This window comes from Callorhinchus milii, unplaced genomic scaffold, assembly GCF_018977255.1.
Source record: "Callorhinchus milii isolate IMCB2004 unplaced genomic scaffold, IMCB_Cmil_1.0 Scaffold1, whole genome shotgun sequence".
In the NCBI taxonomy this organism is placed as follows: domain Eukaryota; kingdom Metazoa; phylum Chordata; class Chondrichthyes; order Chimaeriformes; family Callorhinchidae; genus Callorhinchus; species Callorhinchus milii.
The window spans coordinates 77,094,435-77,119,150 of record NW_024704742.1 but is presented as its reverse complement, the minus strand read 5'-3'; the positions used below and the strand labels follow the sequence as shown (position 1 = coordinate 77,119,150).

General features: G+C 47.2%; 2 protein-coding genes across 4 annotated transcripts in view; both read right to left on the bottom strand.

The window, feature by feature from the left end:
• The window catches only part of zdhhc21 (zinc finger DHHC-type palmitoyltransferase 21), a 48,988-nt gene extending 34,920 nt beyond the window's left edge, over positions 1-14,068 (bottom strand). Inside the window, exons 1-3 of one of the 3 annotated variants that reach the window (XM_042332372.1) lie at positions 13,994-14,068; positions 2,092-2,313; positions 886-984 (exon numbers count right to left, since the gene is read on the bottom strand). In XM_042332372.1, coding sequence (XP_042188306.1) covers positions 886-984; positions 2,092-2,245 — 253 coding nt within the window. In that variant the 5' untranslated portion in view covers positions 2,246-2,313; positions 13,994-14,068. Of the gene's footprint in view, positions 1-885; positions 985-2,091; positions 2,314-9,283; positions 9,379-13,993 lie in introns of those variants that run through there. The other 2 variants (XM_007891992.2, XM_042332385.1) reach the window with 2 other exon arrangements.
• On the bottom strand, positions 5,690-24,241 carry LOC103177742 (cerberus). The gene is made up of 2 exons (XM_042345436.1): positions 23,740-24,241; positions 5,690-5,850 (listed from the first exon to the last, which is right to left on the bottom strand). The coding sequence occupies exons 1-2, from the start codon at positions 24,239-24,241 to the stop codon at positions 5,690-5,692; spliced, it is 663 nt and encodes a 220-aa protein (XP_042201370.1).
• Between the last annotated feature and the right edge of the window lie 475 nt (positions 24,242-24,716).

Here is a 24,716-nt window from a genome sequence, read left to right as displayed (position 1 = left end):
TAAATATAGCTGAACTGTTCACAATGAATTATTATTTATGTGCCAAATGTATCATTGCACACTCCATTATCATCCTGTTATACTGGAATAGTGCCTACTCTCCGTTGGTTTAAAATTACATCCGATGAGCTCCAGTGTTCTGGACTATGTCCACACACAGCTGCTGTCTTATAGTCTATGCCCCCGCCTGAGTATTATATTTCATGCAACATTGTGCATAAGTGCAGGGCTTAAGATACTTCATATTCTGTCATTTGAAGCCTTGCATACAAACCAGGAACTACTTAGTCCAATTATCCGGTTATTTCAGTTGTGCCAGTCCATTTATAAAGTGGTGAGTTGAAAGTACGCCTTTATGCACCAAAGAAAAACACTTCCTTGCTGCAATCATTCTGCATATTTCGAGCAGAAGGAGTATCTAAAGCAGGGGTGCAAAACTCATCTGGCCGTGAGGGCTATTTAAGTTAACACAGTTCGCTTGGTGAGCGCACCATAAAAAAAAGTTATACATAATACTGTACCTAGAATGCCCCTTCGCCTTGCTCCCTCCCTTGCCTCCTTAAGGCACGTTTCAAGACACTCCTCTTTGACCGCGCCTTCGGCCACCCTCCTATCCCAACCCTACCTGCCCTTCACCCCTCCTCATTACAACCCCCTACTTGGTTGGGTTTATATCCCTGACTGTCCATTGCCTTGGATAAATTAATGAACAATGAAATATCTAAATCTAGTATTCAGAGGGAAGGAAAGAGGCTGGTGGACATGTGGATTGAGTGTCAGTTGATAGGCAATGTTGGATCAAAGTCAAATTGGTTTTAAGTTACAAAATGTGGACCACTCCAGGGCCATGCGTATTCTGTATACAAGCCTCATTCTGTGCCCTACCTGAAAGGGGTATCTCTGTGTTTGGTGCTAGACGCCCTGGGTCAGCGATGGAGGCTCTCACCAGCGATGTCACACAGCAGAGTGATATCAAGTAATAAACTGTGAATAAAAGCAGCAGCACAAGAATTTTTAAAAAAATTAGTTTTCATTCATACATTTTAGTTTCAAATAGTTCCAATATTTGGACTTATATTTCCCACAATTACACGTTTCCCTCAAAATTTCCTTAGTTTGGATTAACATAACACGGTTGTGGCATTTACCCAACACACATTAAGCTTAGCTGCACCCATTTGATCTGGGGAACGATTTTACCAGATAAATGGTGTCAGCACCCTGGCTTTCTGGGGAGGGTGGGTGGAAGAAGAGGAAGTAAAACCACATTGGTTTAAGGGTTACCAGTCCTGATCACTATCGAATATTACCCTGATGCAGGTGCGCACATCTGAACAACCTGTGAGGTCATGAATGGACTTAGCAGTGTTGCTCTTAAGGTTGAATATCCTGCAGATACTCAGTGACTCAGTTCACACATGTCGAGGTACCAGGTGGCTTTCCATCATTGTAAAGGTAGGGAATGAGGACAATTTAACTGCCTTGAAGACATAAGGAATTGTCGAGAAAAAAGAAAATCTATTGCACTGTCCTAAAAATTGGACATCACTACAAGAAATTGTCCAATGTACTGCCTCTGAGCTGGCACGAATCCAAGAACAGATTGCACTGAGGAGCAGAAATCCTTGTCTGTTCAATTTTAAATATATTGCAAACATAATTATCTGCACAATGACTTCCAATACAAATGTCAAATCTAACTTACAAAAGCCTCGTTTAAACATTTGGGAAATTGCAAGTTGTAATCTCACTTCTAAAATAGGTTTTCTTGAAAACTTAAGATCAGAACACATCATGGTCAAACCAATATCTGAACGGATCTCTAAATTATTGGCACAACACGTTCAAGATCTTTGCATTTCAGATTTACGGTTAGGCCCAAAGATTAATCACGCCTGAAACTCAAACAGTGTACATAACCAAAAGTCCATTCTCCGGATGAAGACACTGGTTTTGTTCCATTGAAACCCTGACCAAGCTGCAATTTATAAATGGAGAAGTATCCCATCAAGTTCTGTAGTCTATTATTTGCCCAGTGAGTTAGTCATCACAGTAACAATCTCTATCTCCACGTGAACCAATGATACTTACGTGCTAGCACAAGACCTGGAATATGTCCTTCTTCATAATGAGGGTAGAGGATAAGTTTGGGAATGAAGATTGTATTGTAAAGCCAAACAAAGAAGATTATGCTGATGCAACACCAGCCCTGTGGGTCATAAACAAAGTGAATTCGAAACCCCATCACAGAAAGGTTGCCTCAGTGTTTCCTCGCTGGTACATACGTCATGAATTACAGGCCGTATTCAGTCCCTGAGAAAATATAAATAAATTTTTAAAAATCATCAGAATGTTTGCTCAGCAGGCAAGCTATCAATCCTTGAATATTTTACCTTATTCAGCTTTCAAAACTCTCAGTCCCGTCAATACAATACAAAATTACATTTGCACAGCGCGTTTTACGTCGAGAGGACGTTGTCTCAAGGCACAGGGTAGTCAGGGATTTGGACCCCAGCTGGGGTTCGGGATTGGGGAGGGTGGAGGGCAGGGAGGGTAGGAGCATGGCCGAAAGCTCGTTCGAAGAGGACGGTCTTGAGATACACCTTGAAGGAGGCCAAGGAGGGAGCAATACAAAGAGAATGTGGGATGGATGGTGGGGGCAGAAAAGCAATGAGCGCGATTTTCCTGCAACTGAATATGGACAAGACGGAAGCCATACTCCTTGGCTCCCGTCAACATTTTCACTCCTGAGGATCTGAACTGCTCAACCTCCCTGGGCTCTCTATCAGACTCACCGAATCAATGCACAATCTAGGCGTTCGGTTCAACCCCCAGCTTTTCTTCCTCCCCCACATCCGGTCCCTCACCAGGACCATCTTCTTTCACCTCTGCCAAATTGCCCGCCTCCGATCGTACCTTACACCAAATGCAGCCGAAACCCTCGTGCATGAGTTTGTCACTTCCTGCCTGGATTACTCAAACGCACTCCTCACCCCCTTATTCAAAAGATCCAGCTCATTCAAAACTCTGCTGCCTGCATACTGACCTGGGCCAAACTATGTACCCACATCTCACCCGTTCTGGTCAGGCTCCACTGGCTCCCCATCACCAAACAGATCGACTTCAAGATCCTCACACTCGTGTTCAAATCCCTTCACTCCCTGGCACCTCCCTACCTCTCCGACCTCCTCACTCCACAATCCGCTCGACTGGCACTGGCCTCCTGCTCATCCCTCGCACCCTCCGCCCCATCATCGATGGTCGCGGTTTCAGCCACTACGTCCCAAAACTCTGGAACGCTCCCCCTCAATCGCTCCACCTTGCCCCCTCTCTCCCCTTTTTCAAGCCCTGTCTGAAAACCTTCCTTTTTGACCATACCTACGGCCACCTCCTCCCCCCTCCTGGCTCGGAGTTAGGCTCTGTCACTGTTAAGTGCTCTGAGACGCTACTCTGGTGGAGGGTGCTATATAAGTGCATGTTGTTGTTGAATGCGTGGATGAGGGTTTTTGCCGCCTAAGGGGTGAGGCAGTGGCGGAACCGGGTGATATTGCAGAGGTGGGGGAAGGCAGAACGGGTTATGGCACTGATATGGGGTAGAAAGGACAGTTGAAGGTCAACAAAGATGGCAACCAAACACCCAATCATGTCACAGAGCAGATATATTTAATTACTATTGAAGAAAATCTTAATTCAACAACTGCAGAATGAGACTCTAAAAATATTTGAATTTCAAGATTAAATTAGTTTACTTTACAAAAAGTGACCAGAGTCGCATGGTTTGAGTCCTACTTTAGAAACCGCCAACAGTAAATCTCGGCAAATGGTTTTCCTCCCGCCCCCGCCTGGTCACCTGCTGGGTACCCCAAGGCTCCATCCTTAGCCCCCTTTTTCTTTTTTACATGCTCCCTCTTAGCGATGTCATCCTCAGACATAGAGTGATTTGGTGACACCCAAATCTACTTCTCCTTCAGTTGTGACTCCCAGTCCACTGGTGTCCTGTCAGCTTGTTTGACAGACATCAAGGGCCGGATGAGCACAAATTTCCTACAGCTGGATGTCAGCACAATGGAAGCCATATTCTTTGGCTCTAGTCAACGTCTTCTCTCCTGCGGGTCTGAATTCCTCAACCTCCCTGGTCTCTCCCTCAGGCTCAGCAAATACGTATGCAACTTTGGCTCAGGTTTGATCCCCAGCTTTCCTTTCTACCCCACTTCCTTTCCCTGACCAGGACCACTATATAAATGCAAGTTGTTGTTCATATACTTGTCGGTGTACTTAATAAAAATCCTTGGATTTGTAGGTGAATGTGCCATCCAAATTTGCACAGAGCAATCTCCCACAAACAGCCATGAAGTCAAGAGACACATTTTATCTGGGAGACTATTGGTCAGGACACCGGGAGAAAACACCCCTTCTCTTTTCAAATAGTGCAATGGGATCTTTAACATCCATGTTAACAGGGAGACAAGATCTCGGTTTAACATTTCATCTGAAGGACAACCCCCCAAATAAAATTGGTCACTTATTTCATGGCTGTTTGTGCGATATTGCTATGCACAAAGTAGCTGCTATGTTCACCCAATTCCAGAAAGCATTAGTCGCAGGCTGGCAAGAGTCAAGGATCGGGGACCCCAGAGTGTGCATTGGGGTACTGCTGGAGTCTAACCAGCTAAAATTGCATAGCTTGCCCTTGATATTGCTGTCTGGCAAGCTTTCCCGCTGCTTGTCCAGCTAGGACCACCCTACCCTTTAGTGCTTTGGCTTGAAGGGTTAACAGGAGCTGAGCGGAATGACTCTCTGCCCCAGTGACTGGTCTGCCCTTCCAGGTCCTGCCAATGAGCCAGGCTGACTGTGAGGCCTGGAATACTGCAGACTTGTCTGGCTCAGGACTACTGAGACAGTCACAGAGGGCTGGCTCAATTCCGACATTCCAATGTCAGGCATAAAACTTTGGAGCCAGTTCAGCTTGAAGAGACCGTGCTTACCTTCCCCCAGGAGGATAGTCACTAGTTGGGCGTTCGACAAACGACAAGCAGGCGTTTAAATCCTCACTAGGTGGATGGTAGGTACCAAGAGCTCCCTGCAAGCTTCCCGGTGAGCAACACCGCTCAGCATGAAATGTGTGAGAGCATTCCCACTATCTTCCTGTCTGCAGCTCAGGTACTCATCCCTTCCCATTGAGCTTAATCCAAGTCCTCAGGCAAGGGGCTTTGGCAAATAGACGTGCCCGCTGTGAAGTCGACTGCATCTACAGGGTGCTTAGAGACAGGTCAATGTAGGCCGGAGCCCTCCCTTCCTACAGCCACTTCCCATGTTTACCACAATCCACCTCATTGTTTGATCTTGAACTTTGTAAATGGGACGGAGAAAGTCTCTCTGCTGCATCTCCGGGAGCTCAGATCATAAAGGAGGACTGTATGAACACAGGTCTTGTACGCCACTAGCTTGACCTGCATTGGGACCTTGCTGTCCCTGAAGAGGGATGACCAGAGTGCCCTTCGCCATTTCTCAGGACAGTGTCCAGATTGAAACTGGTGTCCACCACAACCCTGAGGTACCAATAAATGTCAACGATTAAAACCGATGCCCCCTTGTATCTTCCAATCAATTCCCTCGATGTGTTCCCTTGGTGTGTGCAGAACTACAATTCCACACTTGGGGGCATCCACCACCACAGCTGGCCCAGTGTTCAACATGGCGGTTGCACCGCAGAAGGATCCCCAGGTGAGTCCATCAGTAGCACAACATCATCCATAACACTCTCAGAGAGGCCTGGAACAGATACACCAAGTCCTTCTCCCTCAATGTCATCCAACATGTTGATGAGCCTGGTACAGGAAAGAGCATGGGCTGCAGAGTTTTGGATAACTTACAGCTTAAGTGTGGATACCCCAAGGAGAGAGGTGATGGTGGAGGTGGGCAAAATGGCTGAAAGGGTCAGAACAAGGATGTGAGTCTGAAGAACAATTGAGAGTTAAAGACAACACTGAGATTCTGCACCAGGCTCTGCAAGGGGAAGTGTGCACCCATGCAGGTTGAGCTGTCAGCTGAGTTGAGGTGTTTTGTACTTGCTATTCACTGGGCATAAATTGCTGCATCACAAGAATTGAATTGCCGGGCCGAAGGATCTCAGACAGCCTTGCGCTACTCAGGGATACCATCGCCTACATGCAGGACAACAACAACTTGAATTTATATAGTGCTCTCCACGTCAGACGGCGTCTCAGAGCGCTTCACAGTAACAGATCCTGGGACCGAGCCACGGGGAAGGGGAGGAAGGTGACCAAAGGCGCGGTCGAAAAGAAAGGTCTTCAGCAGAATCCTGAAAATGGGAAGGGAGGCAGCAAGACGAAGGGAGTGAGGAAGGCAGTTCCAGAGCCTCGGGGCATAGTGGCTGAAGGGTGGAGCGGAGGATTCAGGGGACGAGGAGGAGGCCAGACCCGGAGGAACAAAGACAACGGGTACTGTTTTGACAGGAGAGTGAAGGCTTGCCTAATAAGCCTTGCTCAAGAGAAAGCCTTTGATAGGGTATCTCACAGCTACAAGGATGAGGTACTCTCCAAAATGGGCTTCGGGGAGGGAATACGCAAGTGAATTAGACTACTCTACATGGACATCTGTGGCGCAGTCACAGTCAATGGGTATGAGACTGAGCCATTCCCCATTAGGTCGGGAGTAAGGCAGGGCTGTCCCCTATCCCCCACCCTGTTTGTCTGCTGCATTGAACCCTTTGCACAGGCCATCGGGAGGGACAAGGGCATCAGAGGTATATGTATGATGTCACCGTCTTTTTTGCAAAGAGCTGGAAAAATCTGGTGATAAAGTGTGAGACCCTCTCGGTATTACTGTACGTGGCCCAGGTCTGGCCTTTGACCAAGAACAATGACACCAGAGTCACCAGAGAGGTCCTCCAATTGATCTGGGGGTCCAAGATGGATCGTGTCCACAGACATGTGATACACAAAACCCCGGAAAAGGGGTCCATAACGTAACCCTGATCCTCATGGCAAAACTTTGTGGGTAGCTGCCTGAGGCTGTGCCTGGTGCCCCGCTACGCCAGCAACAAATGCTGCTTCGTGCGGGCTTCTACCTGTACCCAGTGCTAAGAAGAGTGGGTCAGGCAGAACTGCTTCAAAATGTTCCACACAGTGGCTGTGTGCCGAACCTCTTATCTTATGTTGAGAAATTTCTGAAGAACATCATCCCAGTCCCCCGCACAATCACTGAGTGGTCCGCGCGGCAGGTAGTCCAAACAGTTCAAAAGGGGTAGAGGGCAGACCCGATCGGGAGGTACCCTGCAGTGAAGGCCAGCTACACCTGGCAAAACCCCTCGTCACCGGCCCTGACCAACAACCATCAGGTCATGGCCTGGCTGGCAATAAAAGGGCCCTCCCCCTCAGGGCTTTCATGCATGATCGAGGTCTGGGCCAGTCAGCAAGTTGCCCTTGGGCCGGCTGCAGAGGCCAGAAGACCGTGGTCCATCTCTTCCTGGAGTGTTGTTTCGCATAGGCGGTTTGGAAAAAGATGGGACTAGATTGTCTCGTGGTTTGTCCCTGGCGACCCGCTGTCACAGTACTCGGTGCTGTACGACTCTTCCCGGGCTCTCACAGCGAAACCCACATCGAGTGTGCCCGGATAATCATAAACTCGGTAAAGCATTCCAGAAACTAGGTGTTCTTCTGGCAGAACGAGGGGACGGTAAGGCCTGCGTCAGGCTCCCACACACTAGGATCAGGGACTATATACTGAGGGACAAGCTGAAGTTCGGCTCAACCACAGCAAAGGCCAGATGGGGCCTGACCCCAGCAGGAGCCACTCTGACACAACCCGCTCGGGGTGCACCCACCAGGTAGCCCACAAGCTCACCCAAAACTGACTGAAGTAAGGGTACAGAAGGACGCTAGAGATGTAACCAAAGAGCATCCCAAAAATGTGTCGGTAAACATGTGGGTGTACGGGGCACATTGGGCGCCTTCCAAAAGCGGCAAGTGTGCCTTATCAGGCTGTGTGCGTGTGGTGTACACAGGAGTGACTCCCGACTGTGTTAAAGGGAGCGTACCGAAAAATCTCTGTGTGGGGAAGGAATGTACCATAAACAACGGAATGTGTTTTGTATCAGGAGAAAAGGGAACATATTGTAACAGAAGATGTTGTGTTTGTTTTGGATTTCTGTTGTACTAAATATTATATTTATAAATATATTTTCAAAAAAACGAGAACTGGATTGCATTGAGAACAAAAGGTACCTCTGCACACAAGCTATTTATTGAAGTCATGCATGGTTGAATTGCACCACCCAATGTAGTTAGGGGGAGTGGGGAGGTGGAACTGCTACATATTGGTAAATTATTTTGAACAAGCTGTGGAGTGGGGCACCAGGAAGGGGATGGAGGGGAAAGTCACATTTCTCCTCTCAATCCTAATTGGGTTTAGCTGTGATCTGCCTTCACTTGATCAGCCTGTTGAAAATTTCCATTAAGACTCGCACATTAAGAAATGATCTCTGACCCTGAACTGATCTGAAAGGAATCATCCTCCTTCACGACCCCTTCAGGAAACACCAGGGAGACATCTGGAAGGATATAATTAGCCGCCACTGCATTCCACGTACAGTACATCTTGCAAAACCTGAGCAACACAACATTAATGATTCTGAAGACCTTTGAGATATTTCGACACAGGTGCTATGAAAAATGCAAGTCGTTTTTTATTAATAGAACGACTCAATTTGCATACACAAACCTCCCTTTGCTATTTGCAGTAAGATATACGATTACCAGTCAATCTTTGTAGCCCTTTCTTTCTGATTTCCCCTCTTCGGTTTATTTTTAGATGTGGCTGACCTGACATGCTCTCTCACTAGGATATACCTCATTTCTTTGCTTGCACATTTCCCTTTCTCCCTCGACTGGTTTTTCCTGTCTCCAGCTGTTTGCTCTGTTTCTTTCCTCAATTCCACCACACCCACCGGGTCCCTTCTCACTGTATCAATGTCGGGTGATTCACACCTCAGTGTAATAACCACAGTGCGAGCTCTTTACTGATATGAACCAAGAGACGACCCTTTCACAGATCATCTCACCCCCCCCACCCCCAGTATAACAGAGCATTGCACAAGCTTTTAAAAAACATTTACAAATCTATGCAAAAGAGGGAAGCGTTTCACAGTGATCGTTCCCGATGGCGCCACTATCATTGATTTATCTCACACACCAAACCCTGTCGAGTCTCCTCACTCCACGCGGAATATTATACACAGAAACTGCCTCAAAGGGGCACCCACCGAGACTTACTGCCACCTCCTCCTGCGATGCATTGCCACAGCGACTGTCAGTGTCGGCCAGCCTTGCCCTCTCTCCCACACCAGCCCCCACCCCCCACCGCCTCCACAGCAAAGAGAGTAGGCTGTGGGCTGTGGCTGTGGGCTGTCCATCACAGTGTGAATGAGCTGCGCTGTGCCCAGGGAGCAGCTGCTGGTGTCTCAGTGCAGCTCATCACTGACTGGCACTTGTCTGTCTCCCCCGTCACCCCCCCCTCTTCATTCCCATCACCTCCCAGTGCAACGTGCAGCTGGCAAACACAGCATTGACACCCCTCATCCCCTCCCCCCCACACCCCACACACAGCAATAACACCCCCAAACAATAATAATAATAATACACACACACACACACCCACAGCAATAATAATAATAATCCTTGCAATTGATATAGCGCTTTTCACGTCGGGAGGACGTCCCAAAGCGCTTCACAGAACACACTGTAAAGTGAATTGACTGCATATTTGTGGGCGAACGCGGCAGCCAATTGCGCACAGCAATGTCCCACAAACAGTCGTAGATTGAAAATGACCAATTTATTATTGTTTTGTTTTGGAGGGATTATTATTAGGCGTGTGGAGTAAGGAAACTTGCCCAAGGTTTTGCGCTGCCTGGAATTGAACTCAGGTCTCTCGCTTGCAAAGTGAGTGCTCTAACCACTACAGGACTCCACAATGATTCCCCACCTCCAAACAAACACAAGAGCAATGATTGCCCCAAATACACACACCAACAAAATTTCATTTGTACAGTGCCTTTTACGTCAGGAAGACGTCCCAAGGCACTGGACAGTCAGTGTTGCGGATCTGAGCTGGGGGACGGGATTGGGGAGGGTGGAGGGCAGGGACGGAAGGAGGATTATTGAAAGCACGGTCGAAGAGGAGGGTCTTGAAATAGGTCTTGAAGGTGGCGAGGGAGGGGGCGAGGTGGAGGGTCTGCGGGATGGAGTTCCAGAGGGTGGGGGCAGAGTGGCTGAAGGCCCGCCTGCCAATGATGGGGCAGGGGACGTGAAGCAGGCCGGAGCCCGCTGAGCGGAGGGAGCAGGCAGGATTGTAGGAAGTTGTAGAGGTGGGGGGGAGCTTGATGAAAAGCCTGTGTGTGATGGGAAGCCAGTGGAGCCGGGCGAGGATGGGGGTGATAGGTTCACGGAGCCTCGTGAGGGAGAGGACACGGGCTGCAGAGTTCTGGATGATCTGCAGCCTGTGGAGGGAGGAGTTGGGGAGGCCGATAAGCAGAGTTTCAATAGTCAAGCCTCCATGTTATGAATGCATGCATGTATGCTGTGTGCACACACACTGAAATGACCCCCCAAACACACACACAATAACCTCCCCAAACATACACACAGATCAATGAACCCCCCCAAAAAAACATACACAGGAGCAATGATCCCTCAAACACACACACAGAGCAATGACCCCACCCCAAACACACACACAGCAATGAGCACCCCCCCCCGACATCCACTAGACACACACTCACACATTGCAATGACAACACCACCACAACATCAGAATTATGTTTATAGAGCGCCTTTCACGTCGGGAGGATGAACAGTCAGGGGTCAGGACGCGAGCATGGGGGAGCGGTGTGAGACATGGAGCAGGCGGAGCTCGCTGAATGGAGGAAGCAGGCAGGTTGGTAGGGAGTCAGCAGGTCAGAGAGGTAGGAGGGGGCAAGGCCATGGATGGCCTTGTAAGTGAGGACGAGGATCTTGAATTCGATCCTCTGGGGATGGGGAACCAGTGGAGTCGGGTGAGGGTGGAAGTGATGGGGTCATGGAGCCTGGTGCATGAGAGTACACGAGCTGCGGAGTTTTGGATGATCTGCAGCTTGTGAAGGGAAGAGTTGGGAAGGCCGATGAGGAGAGAATTTCCATAATTGAGCCTTGATGTGACGAGTGCGTGGGTGAGGGTTTCGGCAGCCTGAGGGGTGAGGCAGTTGCGGAGTCTGGCAATGTTGCGGAGGTGCTAGTAGGCAGTGCCGGTCATGGCGCGGATATCAGGGCGATACCTTGGGCAAGTTTCCTTACTCCACACGCCTAATAAAAATCCCTCCAAAAAAAACAAAAAAAATAATAAATTGGTCATTTTCAATCTACGACTGTTTGTGGGACATTGCTGTGCGCAATTGGCTGCTGCGTTCGCCCACAAATATATAGTCAATTCACTTTACAGTGTGTTCTGTGAAGCGCTTTGGGACGTCCTTCCGACGTGAAAAGCGCTATATCAAATGCAAGGATTATTATTATTTTATCAGGAAGAAGGACAGTACAGTGTCAAACAAGATACCCAGGCTCCTGACTGGCTTAGTGAGGTTGAGTGTGCAGCCGTGGAGGCTGATGCTGCCGGCGCCTGAGGTGCGGAGGCGCTGGTGCGAGCCAATCAGGAGAGCCTTGGTCTTGCTGACGTTGAGTTGGAGAAAGCTGTCACTCGTTCAGGACTTGATGTCGGACAGGCAGTCGGTCAGGACGCCAGTCGTCCGGGAGTTGAGGCAGAGAGGTAGAGTTGGGTGTCATCTGCTTACATGTGGAAATTTACCCCATGTTTGTGGATGATGTCACCAAGGGGGAGCATTTAGAGGGTGAAGAGGAGGGGACCGAGGACAGAGCCCTGAGGAACACTGCACAAGATGGTGCGGGAGCCATTTGCTGTGACGAAGTGGAGACGGTGTGAAAGGTAGGACCTGAACCAGTCAAGGACAGAACCTTGAAGTTTGAGGTGGGAGGAGAGGCGATGGAGGAGGATTGCATGGTCCACAGTGTCAAAGGCAGCGGAGAGGTCGAGGAGGACGAGGAGGCAGAGGGAGCCCTGGTCACACATGGTCAGGAACACCCAGCAATGATCCCGCAAACACACAAAACACCAACAGCAATGATCCCCCCCAAACACACACACAGCAATGATCCCCCCCAAACACACACACAGCAATGATCCCCCCCAAACACACACACAGCAATGATCCCCCCAAACACACACACAGCAATGATTCCCCCAAACACACACACAGCAATGATCCCCCCAAACACACACACAGCAATGATCCCCCCAAACACAGAGCCCTCCGCCACCACAGAACCCTCCGCCACATCACAGACCCCTCCTGCTCACAGACCCTGCCCCACAACCCAGACCCCTCCCCCACACAAGACCCCTCCCCCCCTCACACAGACCCCTCCACCCATACACAGAACCCTCCCGACTTAGATCCCTCCCCCCACACAGACCACTCCCGCCCTCTCACACAGACCCCCTCCCCCAACACAAGACCCCTCCCCCACGCACACAGATCCCTCCCCCACACACACAGAACCTTCCCGCCACACACACAGAACCCAACACACAGAGCGACACTCCCTCCACACACATTCCCCATCCTCACACACACACTGAACCCACCCCACACAGAAACACTGACCCCACACACACTGATCCCCGCTCACACACACTGACCCCCGCTCACACACACTGACCCCCGCTCACACACACTGACCCCCGCTCACACACACTGACCCCCGCTCACACACACTGACCCCCGCTCACACACACTGACCCCCGCTCACACACACTGACCCCCGCTCACACACACTGACCCCCGCTCACACACACTGACCCCCGCTCACACACACACACTGAACCCACACACACTGAACCCACACACACTGAACCCCCTCACACACACACACTGAACCCCCCACACACACACTGACCCCCGCTCACACACACTGAACCCCCTCACACACACACACTGAACCCACACACACTGACCCCCTCTCACACGCACACTGAACCCCCACACACCCACTGACCCCCCCCCACACACTGACCCCCCCCACACACACTGACCCTCACCCCCACACACACTGACCCCCCCCCACACACACTGACCCTCACCCCCACACACTGACCCTCACCCCCACACACTGACCCCCCCCCACACACTGCCCCCCCTCACACATACTGACCCCTCCCCCACACACACTGACCCCTCCACACACACACTGACCATCACCCCCACACACACTGACCCTCACCCCCACACACTGACCCCCCCCACACACTGCCCCCCCACACATACTGACCCCTCCCCCACACACACTGACCCCTCCCCACACACACTGACCTCACCCACACACACACTGACCTCACCCACACACACTGACCCTCCCCCACACACTGACCCCCCCACACATACTGACCCCTCCCCCACACACACTGACCCCTCCCCACACACACTGACCTCCCCCACACACACACTGACCCCCCCACACACACACTGACCTCACCCACACACACTGACCCCTCCACACACACACTGACCCCCACACACACCCACTGACCCCCCCCACACACACACTACCCCCCCCACACACACACACACACCCACTGACCCCCCCCCCACACACACCCACTGACCCCCCCCCACACACACACACACCCTCTGACCCCCCCCACACCCCGCGCCATTATACATAACCCTCGCCCCTCCCGTCACTGCCCCCAGTCAGTGACAGACGATGTAACGCAGAGACCCTGTGCCTGTGTGAGCCGCTGCCTCCCCTCCACACGGCTGCTGTTTCGTGGCTGTCACGGACACAGACACAGACAGACAGAGACAGACACACAGACAGACACACAGACAGACAGAGACAGACAGACAGACAGGAGCTCTCACCCTCTCCCCAGACCAGGGGCACAGCCGCCGCTCTCAACGTGCAGCACCTCTGCCCGAGCCGCCAGGCGCTGCTCCCTGAGCTGTGTTGAGCTGTGTTGTGCTGTGTTGAGCTGTGCTGTGTTGAGCTGAGCTGTGTTGTGCTGTGTTGAGCTGTGCTGTGCTGTGTTGAGCTGAGCTGTGTTGTGCTGTGTTGAGCTGTGCTGTGTTGAGCTGTGCTGTGTTGAGCTGAGCTGTGCTGTGCTGTGTTGAGCTGTGCTGTGCTGAGCTGTGCTGTGTTGTGCTGTGTTGAGCTGTGCTGAGGGCATCGGCAGCTGTGACTGTCAGTGGGAACAGGAGCGGTCACCACCGCTTTGTCCTCAGCGATTCCTTCTCGCAAATAAGCGCCTCTCTCCATACCTCGCGCCCTCCCTTTCCTGTGGCATTTTTTTCCGTTCAATGCACATCAAATCGGTGCAGACGGGGGGGGGGGGGAGGGGGGGGGAGGGTGGGGCCGCACAAGTTAGTAACGATCGGGGTGAGGCTCAAAACTGTTTTAAAATGATCTTGGCTTCCTCAAACTGCAGCCTTCCCTTGGGTTGCACAACTCAAGGGACCAGAGCCAATTCCCCCCCCAACTTGTTGGTGCATAATTTGTTTGCTCATGTCCCTTTCTCAAGAGTCGTTGTAACGCTTTTCACGTCGGGAGGACGTCTCCCACAGATCCACCACAGTTTCCCAACCCGACTTATTTGGTCAATGGAGAACGGCAGCCAATTTGCACTCAGCCGTAATAATTATAATAATAATAATAATAATCCTTGCATTTGATATAGCGCTGTTCACGTCGGGAGGACGTCCCATATATTTGTGGGCGAACGCGGCAGCCAATTGCGCACAACAATGTCCCACAAACAGTCGTGGATTGAAAATGACCAATTTATTATTGTTTTTGGTTTTGGAGGGATTATTATTAGGCTCTGTGTGGAGTAAGGAAACTTGCCCAAGGTTTCGCCCTGTGCCTGGAATTGAACTCAGGTCTCTCGCTTGCAAAGCGAGTGCTCTAACCACTGAGCTACAGGACTCCATGTCCCACAATCAGCTGTGAAGTGGATGAGCATTTCTATTTGGTTATATGTTATTTTTAATTCCTGCATCTCTGTTGACAATGAAATACGGTCCGAGAACGTTTTCGGAAGATGTGATGAATTCCAATGCAGTGCTGGGGGTGTTGTCCTTCAGACATTCAGCCTGTCTGTCCTGGTGGATGTTCAAGATCCCATGGCACAATTTGAAGAGAAGGAAGTTTCTTCCAGTGTCCTCGCCAACCATCCGCTACATTAAATCGCCTACAAAACACACAGTCACTACACTTTGCGATAAAATCTTTGAAGCATTTTGAGATGTTTTGCTGATGTGATAGACTAAATATTTGGGGTCAGATGGTTTCAGACTGGGACTCACCAGCATCACTGAATGATGATCAGAGTGATTTTATCAGTAAATTTACTAAGCTTGGCAGCAATCACATATTATTATGCACAGATCGATGCATTACCTGTATCATTCCTCCAAGGTCAGTAAATTTACTTTGGAGCAGAGAATGACTCCCCTGTTTTCAATAACAACGATTTGTGTTTATATAGCACCTTTCACACAGGGTAGCGTCTCAGAGAGATAAACAATGGAGTAGTTTGATGTCGAGCCAGGGAGAAAGTGGAGTGGGCACAGTCAACAACAACTTGGATTTATATAGTACCCGTCACATGGGGCAGCATCCCTGAGCACTTGACCGTGGTGGAGTCTGACCCTGAGCCAGGGGGAGAGGGAGGCGAGAGGTGACAGTAAGCACTATTAAAAAGGAAGCTGTTTAGGTGGGATTTAAAGGTGGGGAGGAAAGGGGCAAGGCGGAGGGATTGAGGGAGAGAGTTCCTGAGTTTCGGGGGAGTAGTGGCTGAAGGCACGGCCACCGATGGTGGATTGAAGGGGATGAGCATCAAACAGGAGGGCCGGAGCCAGTCAAGCGGTGGCAGTGGGTGGTGGAGTAAACAGATCAGATAGGTAGGGAGATGCAAGGGCATGAAGTGATTTGAAAACAACTGAGAGGATCCATTCGGGAATTGGCAGCCAGTTGAGCCTGGCAAGAACGGGCGTGATGGGGGAATGGAGTTTTGTGCAGGTGAGTATTTGGACAGCAGAGTTTTGGTTTAGTTGTATTTTGTGTATGGTGGATTTGGGGAGACTAGCAAGGAGGACATTGGAATAGTCCAGCTGGGAAGTGACGAAGGCATGGATGAGTGTTTCGGCTGTGTTGGTTGTGAGGTATGGATGGTGACAGGCAATGTGACAGAAGTGGAAAAAAGCAGTCCTAGTCAGAGAACGGATGTGTGGTAGAATGGAAAGCTGGGGATCGAACCTGACACCTAAGTTGCATCTGAGGGAGAGCCCAGGGGGTTGAGGAGTTCAGACTCGCAGGAAAGAAGACGTTGACGGGAGCCAAAGAGTATGGCTTCCGTATTGCCGACATTCAGCTACAGGAAATTTGCACTCGTCCAGGCCTTGATGTCCAATTGGCTCCAAGTGCTTACCACTCTGTGCAGCCTGATTCAGAAGTTCCATTTAAACTCTGACAGTTTTTAATTATGTGGATGTTTTATGCCGAATTAGAGCCGCCATGAATCGACACCCACACAAATCTGCGCCCCTACTCCCATGACTCGGATCCCTCCTCCCCCCACGACTTGGTACCCCCATTTTGCCTGACAATCTTGAACGCTTAAGAATAGGAAAGAATTAAATGTCAATTTCCCCCAAAACAAAATCCAAACAAGCTTGGATCATTCAGTTGTTTTACAACCCCCAACACATGAAGCAAAACTGCAATGTATAGCTCTGTGACAAGTGATACATTGCATTGGCAGCAGTTTTTGAAGACAGAAGGTCAATTGAAAAGTTCCAATGGAAAAAAAGCTCACTAAAAGTATAATTTTCTCTTGATTTAAATGGCAATAATGAGCTGCTCAAGAATTATCGTGGTTTATATTACCCAAACCTCTGGAGTGCATTCCAACTGCTTCTGAGAATACCTAGATCCACACTGCCTGTGTTTAAACGTATCATTACGAAAGTGATTTCTAGGAATGGAATACTTAAATTGAATTTGTGTTAAAGCTTGTTACACTCTCTCCAATGGGAATTAGTTGGGAAGCAGTATTCCAGCTGCTGAACTATGGATGAAAAATAAATTCAAACAGCAGGATAAGGAAAAAATGATAAATAGCTTTGAGACATTTTGTACATAATCAACAATACATCAAATAAATACCTCGCATTGAGTTAATGGTTCAGTTTCTGAAATGACTTGTATCCCCTCTAAACTATCCCCAAATGTGTGTTTTGTTCTCTTGCTGGCAGCAAATTAAAATTAGATCAATCCATTTTATTTTGGGTACTCGAAATGGTGTTGTTGGAAATAACATCTATTGGCATATGGATGTGGTTTGATGTGCCGGATCAACAATAGTTGATCTTTTTGAAACACTATGAACTTTGCAGCTAACAATCTGGGCTGTTTGAAAGCAGAGTTACAACAACTCGCATTTATATAATGCCCCTCATGCAGGGAAGCATCCCAGAGTGCTTGACAGTGGCGGATCACGATGCTGAGCCGGGGGGAGGTGACCTTAGGCACGGTCGAAGAGGAAGGTCTTCAGGCACAACCTTCAGATGGGGAAAGAGGAGGCAAATCAGAGGGATAGAGAAAGAGTGTTCCAGAGTTTTAGGAGTAGTGGCTGAAGGTGCAGCTGCCCACAGTGGAACAGAGGGCACCTGGCTGATAAAGTATTTGGATGCATTTTGTTTGCAGGTCTGCACAAACGCCCAACAAGTTGGGCTCAAAAGCTTTGTTGTTCACACAGTCAAATTGTCAGTAAAACTGAAGTCTATGCTCGGGATGTTCTGTTACAAAATGTTCTCAAGCAACTGCAGGTTAATATATAAGAGCATGCTAGAGAGAGATCAAATAACATAATGTCTCTTCTCTCCCCAAACGTCTCAGCCCCTGCCCATTCCAACTGAGTTAGATTTTAGTTCTAGCAAAACCAAATAACTCTTTGGGAAGGATTTCCTCTCCACCAATTGTCTCCCATTGTTTTCTTTCCTGAAAGCCTTTGATTTCTTTTCTCGTTTCATTGGGATTACTATTTGACAGCCACTGGTCAGGTATCTCAAACAATGGCAATTACTCATGCATAAACATCAGCGTCATCTAGCTATTTAAATGCAAAAGGCAATGCAACAAACCCCAATCTTCCACCTCACAAGCACAGATACACATCTCCTGTAGGACTTGCTAAATAGCAATCAGGAGCAGGAAGCAGGACTGGTTTTCCATTCTATCCACTCCAATGCAGTTCTGGGGATGTGTTGCATTGTCAGTGGTGCCGTCCTTCGGATGAGACGTTAAACTGATGTCCTGTCTGCCTGTTCAGGTGGATGTTTAAGATCTCATGGCACTGCTCAAAAAGAAATGAGAGTTTCTCCTGATGTCCTGGTCCAAAATTTCCCAAATAAAATTAGTCATTTGTTTCATAGTTGTTTGTGGGGCATTGCTATGTACAATAGGGCTGTTGAATTCACCCACAAATACAGTCACTCCACTTCACAGTAAAATCCTGTGAAATGCTTTGGGATATCCTCCCGATGTGAAAGATGATATACCAAATGCAAAGATTATTATTATTGCCTACTCTCGCTCCCAAGACTGCCTCAGAGCATGTTGGTGCTGCAATGATCATATCTGTAATGATTTTTATCTTGCCTGTCAACAAATAACTTCCAAGGCCTTTCCACAAGGAAGAGTCACTCGGCTGAGTCAGTGAAACCAGACCCCAGCAAGTCACCATCTTTAGGGAAGAATAAAAAGAAAAAAGAAAGTTGGACAGGGCCTTGAGAGGAGACACACCTTCACGTAAAATTTCCAGTATGAAGGCACTGCAATTTTTCCTTTGACCTTTGTTATTTAATTTTGCCTTAGCTGCATTTCCACTCCTGTCTTGGGTTTCCATCCTCACAAGCTTTCATGCAGTTTAACATATTTTACTTTAATAGCTCTGTCTCCTCCCCCTACCTAATAGCCTGTGCTTCTCAAATCAAGGTGTAAATCTGTTCGATGTGGAGAGGGATTGAATGCAGAAAGTCAATCAGTATCTTTATATCACTTCTGTATTATTTCACCCACAAATACACAGTCAATTCACTTTACAGTATATTCTGTGAAGTGCTTTGAGATGGTTTGAAGATGTGAAAAGCACTTCAAATGCAAGGATTATTATTATGAGCTTGTCTGTAAAATCAAATTCACCTCTGTTGATAACCCATAATGAAGAATATCCACATTTTCCCATGTATCCTATCTGAACCCTACACTGTGTTGGAACAGGAGTTGCGGCCTCTACAGATTGAGAAATTATTGCGCTGGAGCAGAGGATGCTGTTCCAATTAACCTTATGTTGAGAAGTGTAGCGGCATTGTGTAAGTCATGAAATGACATTAATTATGCCACTTGTTTATTTTTTTGATCATCTTTATTGCCTTTGAAATAAAAAGAGCATAATATAAAAAAAAGGATTGAGCAAAGTTGCTTGATATTCAACTTGAGATTAATTTGAGATGTCCTCATGTCATGATAAGGCTATCATGATATGTCATGATATGGGATATCAAACTAAAGGATTATTCTTCTGAGTACTGCCATTAATTTGGCAGCAGCGATGGTAAAGATCAAATTCTAAGGTCTTGCACATCCATAATACCTCTGACAGTAATGCTTCTCTTAAACATATTTACCAGAACAGCACTGAGCCATAACTCACCCCCCACCACCCACCAAAAAAAAAGTGTGGAGTTAAAACTGGTGGGCATGGGAGTGTTGATGCCTCCATCTTAGGATACTATCTGTAGTGTACAGACCACCATGTCAAAGAGAAGTAATGTGGCGCAATGTCAGGGTGCTTCCATTACACATATTCTATACGTGCCATACATAATCCCTCCAGCATTACCCATAAAACACAGTCACTACATTTTACAGTAAATCTTTTGAAGCCCTTCGGAATGCCCTTCAACCATGAAAAATCCCAAATCAAATGTAGGGATTATTATTTTAAAATCTTCTTATTTGAAAACCCAACATATCATGAAATCTTATACCCGACTAATAATAACCTCATATGTGCATTAGATTCTGCTCGGTAAGTCTGTTTGAGACAAAAGCTTTACTAAGTGACTGCCAATTTTCATTCAAGACCCAATATTTCACTTGGAAAGATTTTGTGGCAAATGGAATGTTTTTTTTAACTCCTTGCAGTTTTTGTTCTCGTGTAATTCCTCCTCTCTTGAAAGGAACGACTCATCCATATGCGTGCTTCCAGAATGGTGGCAGCCCTCAAATATCCTTCTTCACACATGAGACTGGGGTTGCCATCTGACTGTTTTTTTGTGCTGCTGGCAAAAAGATTCAATGGGCCATTTTTTAACAGTGCGGGTTGCATGTATGTGTGAGAGAGAGAGAGAGAGAGAGAGAGAGTGTGCCCAGGAGGGAGTATGGGGTGAGAGCTTGGGTGCAGGATGGGGCTACAGTATGTGATGCAAGGCTTGGATAGAACGCCCATGCGAGCAGGAAGCTTTGTGGCAGGAAGGTCTTCAGAGAAGTTAATGAAAGGTAAGTTAACGTTTGAAATTTCCTTCCTCCACATCCCCCTATTTAGGGGTTATTTTTTCTTTTACTATCTAATAAGTATTTATGTTAGCACTTGCCTCCCACCAACATTCGTGCCACTGTGAAATGGTGGTGGGAAGCAAATAGATGTTAATAGATCCCAGGGCACTATTTGAAAAGAGAAGGAAGTTGCTCCTGGTATCCAGGCCAACAAATCCTCCAAATAAAATTATCACTCACAATGACTGTTAATGGGACATTGCTATGCACATACTGGCTGCTGTGTTTACCCACAAAATTCGCAGTCAATCCACTTTACAGTATATTGTCTGAAGTGTTTGGGAAGTCCTTCTGCCATGAAGAAAACTGTACCAAATGTAAGAATTATTGTTATTATTATTTATTTATTATTAATATCAAAGCACAGCATTCAGCATGGTTTAATGAGGCAGATTTACCAATTCCAGATCAGTTACACGCACAATCAAGGAATAAACAATTTTGAAACTGGCAGCTGGGATTTTCACAGCAAAAGTACAAATGCAAAGGCTAATTACTCTTTCCTTTAATTACTGTTTTCCAGCAAGGAGTCACAGGACAGTGATCATAAACAGGAACCCAGACAGAATTTTCCTCCATCTAATCGAGAACGTTGAAGTTGATTGTAACCCATATCACACCATATTGTTGCCCAGTGCTGTGATCAGCTAACTCAGACAGGGATTGAACCTGGGAGCTTCCTAAGTTGTATGACTCAATCAACTCTGGGTAGTGAATTTATTCAACAAGTAGTTAGGTCTTGACACTCATCATTTACAAGGTCTGTGCTCAATTAGCAGATCTCCGTTGGGATACCATGAGGTACACTACAATTATTTTTTCTTCCAATTCATTTTTATTTTCTGTTGTAGATGAGTGTAACAATGTTTGATACCAGTAACTTCCTCGTCACTCCATCCATGTTACGGAAGATGTCACACTGAACATGGCGACAGATCATTAGCTGCCATGAAAATGCTGGTGCTCACATCAATCCTCCGGATGTCTAAATACAGTGAAACACTTCTAATGAATACAATTAAGTACTTCTAACTACAATTATCATCTTTCTTCTGCATGTTTCAGTTATTGGTCAATGCACTGTAGAAAAAAGCATAGGGGTAACTTTGTGAACACCCTGTACAATGTGCCTACAAAATACATGGTCACTACACTTTACAGTGAAACCTGTGAAACGCTTTGAGATGCCCTCCTGAAGTGGAAGGCATTATATCAAATCCGAGGATCATTATTATTATTTACAATTTTGTCCAAGGAAGGGAAAATAAAGCAAGAGCTCCTGTTTCCGATCACTTTCTAGTGACTTGCATATGTTACAAGATGGAGAGATGTCACTGAACAAATGTTCAGTGCTCAAAAGAAAATGTGAGTCTTCTGCTGTAATCCTTCCTCATATCTGTTTGTTCAAGTCTGTCTCAACCAGACCCAGTGGGAGGTGTTTGTCTTGCTGCACCTCACACTTGCATTTCTCCACCATCATCAACACTTTCCCCACCACACCGCCTCCTTTGCATTTCAGCTGTATATTTATCAGGTGAAACTGGGTGGGCAAACAGTGGGAGCAGAAGGTGTAGAATCTGTCCTCTGCGCCAGGGACGTGGAAAGAGCTGCATTTTCCAAAACAAAGGTTGTTCTGCAACACCACTTGCTCACAGTCTTTGTGTGTTATACTCTGGGTGGGGGAAAGAGGGAAGAAAACATGGACATCCATTGTGAGGTCTCAATAGTTGATAATCAGATGGCAATCCGACTCCTGAGCACTTTCAGCTGGAAAGTGTGTGTGTGTGTGGAAGAGTGAGAGATTTTGTTGTGAGAGTGTGTGAGATAGACTGTGTGAAAATGAGACAGTGAGAGTGTGTGAGAAAGCAGAAAAGAGACAATGTGTGTTTGTGAGTGTGAGCAAGTGTGTGTGTGAGCAAGAGGGTGTGAGACTGGATGTGTGTGTGAAAGTTTGAGAGACTGTGTGTGAAGAGTGAGTGGGTTGTGAGAGAGCAAGCATATTGTGTCCATGAGTTCAAGATAAGAGTAAGAGTGTGTGTGTGAGAAATGTGTCAAGCGTGTATGTGTGTGAACAAGTGTGTTGTGAGTGTGTGAGAGAGCAAGAGAGAGTATCAATTAGAGTGTGTGAGTGACCTCTCACTATCATGGGTGAGATTCTCCCACCATCTCAACAACAACTCACTGCTTCAGTGAGCGAGTAATAACTTATGGAACAGGCTCCCTAGGGAAACGGTGGAAGCAGAAAGTGTTGTTTGTTTCAAGAACATATTTGATAAGATTTCTGCTAGAAAATAATATTTCGGGATACAGCATGTAGTTTGGGACACGACATGTCAAGCGAAGGCTAGGATGGACCTTGCTCTTCTTTTGCCTGGCTAATTCTTATATTGCAACAACATCTTGCATTTATATAGTGCCCTTCACATAATAATAATCCTTGCATTTGATATAGCGCCTTATGTTTTTGGGACGTCTCAAAGTGCTTCACAGAATATACTGTAAAGTGAATTGACTATATTTTTATGGGCGAAACACAGCAGCCAATTGTGCAAAGCAGTGTCCCACAAACCGTTGTGGATTGAAGTGACCAATTTATTATTATTATTTTGAAGGAATTATTATCCCCAGAAAAGCAATCCACCAATCGACTAACAACTGGGTTCCTACTTACTGCTAGGTAAATAGAGGCATTTAAGGAAACTTAAATCGAACCCAGATCTCTCACTTGCGAGGTGAGTGCTCTTAGCAAAGCCAAGTGCTTTGATATGGGTAATATCACTGAGCAACAGGACTCTTCATGATACTGTCTAATCTTGATATGATCTTTCTTTTCCACTCAATAGATATTAATCTTTACGGAGATCTAACATGATAAAACGTCAGTGTTAAGATTAAAGGAAGATGCAAAATAAAATTGTGAGTGATATTTTACCCCCTCCCTCCCACTCCCAACTCTGGCATTCAGCTCCTACCTGTGAGAAAGGCACAGTACCACATGTCTCTTGTTGCATTTCGTCAGCTTTCATGGGTAATATCAGGTCCTGGAGAGCTGATCCTCTTCTGACCAGGAAGTGATTCCAAAACTTCTTGGCGAATTTCGGATCTGGAGGAGTGCTTCTGGACTGCACCCCAAAAGCATCGTCTGAGGCTGTTGGACTTTCCTTTCTCTTTATGTCACCCAGACTTCCTCTGGCACTCTCCTTTGCAGGAGAACTCATTGGCAGCACTTGGCTTTGCTCAGTTTTCTGAGTCATTTGTTTGTTTGTCTGGCCCCGAGTTACACCTTCTAACACAGTGGAGGCTTCAGGCAACTCTTCAAGGTGTGAGATCAGGCTGAGTTCAACTATCCCCAGCTCACTCCCATTCTCTTTCCTCTGCTGGCTGCCAGACACCAGGAAAAGAGGTCTTCTCCTGGTTTTCTTTGGCAGGTTCTTTCCTTGCACAGATGTGATCAACGTGACGATCACCAGCAATTTAATAGGCAACAGATGCATCTTACTCTCAGCAGTGTGTGCACTATCCCCTCTTGGCTGAAGGAAAGATTCCTGAGCCAACTATGAGGTCAGTTTAAAGGGTTGAGAAACAATGATCGGCCAGGGGAATCCCTTTGTAGTGCAATTGAATTGAATTTCTGGAGGCCTTCCCTGGGATGGCATGCTGGTGTTAATTCACACTCACAGTCATGTTTATTGGATGTTCTCTTTGATTTTATTCCTGTGGGGCGTGACCTGAGATGCTTGGCTCAGATAAATTCACTGAACAGTCTGGGAGCAAGGAGGGACAATGAATGCGTATTGGTCCAATCCACATCTAAAAGTGGACTGGCTTGGTCCAATTTATGAAGCCAATTTAAACATCTTTCTAATAAAAGGAAACACAATTATAATAATAATACTTGCATTTGTTAAAGAATTTTTTCACGTTTTCATGACGTCTCAAATTGTTTAACAGAATATACTATCAAGTGAA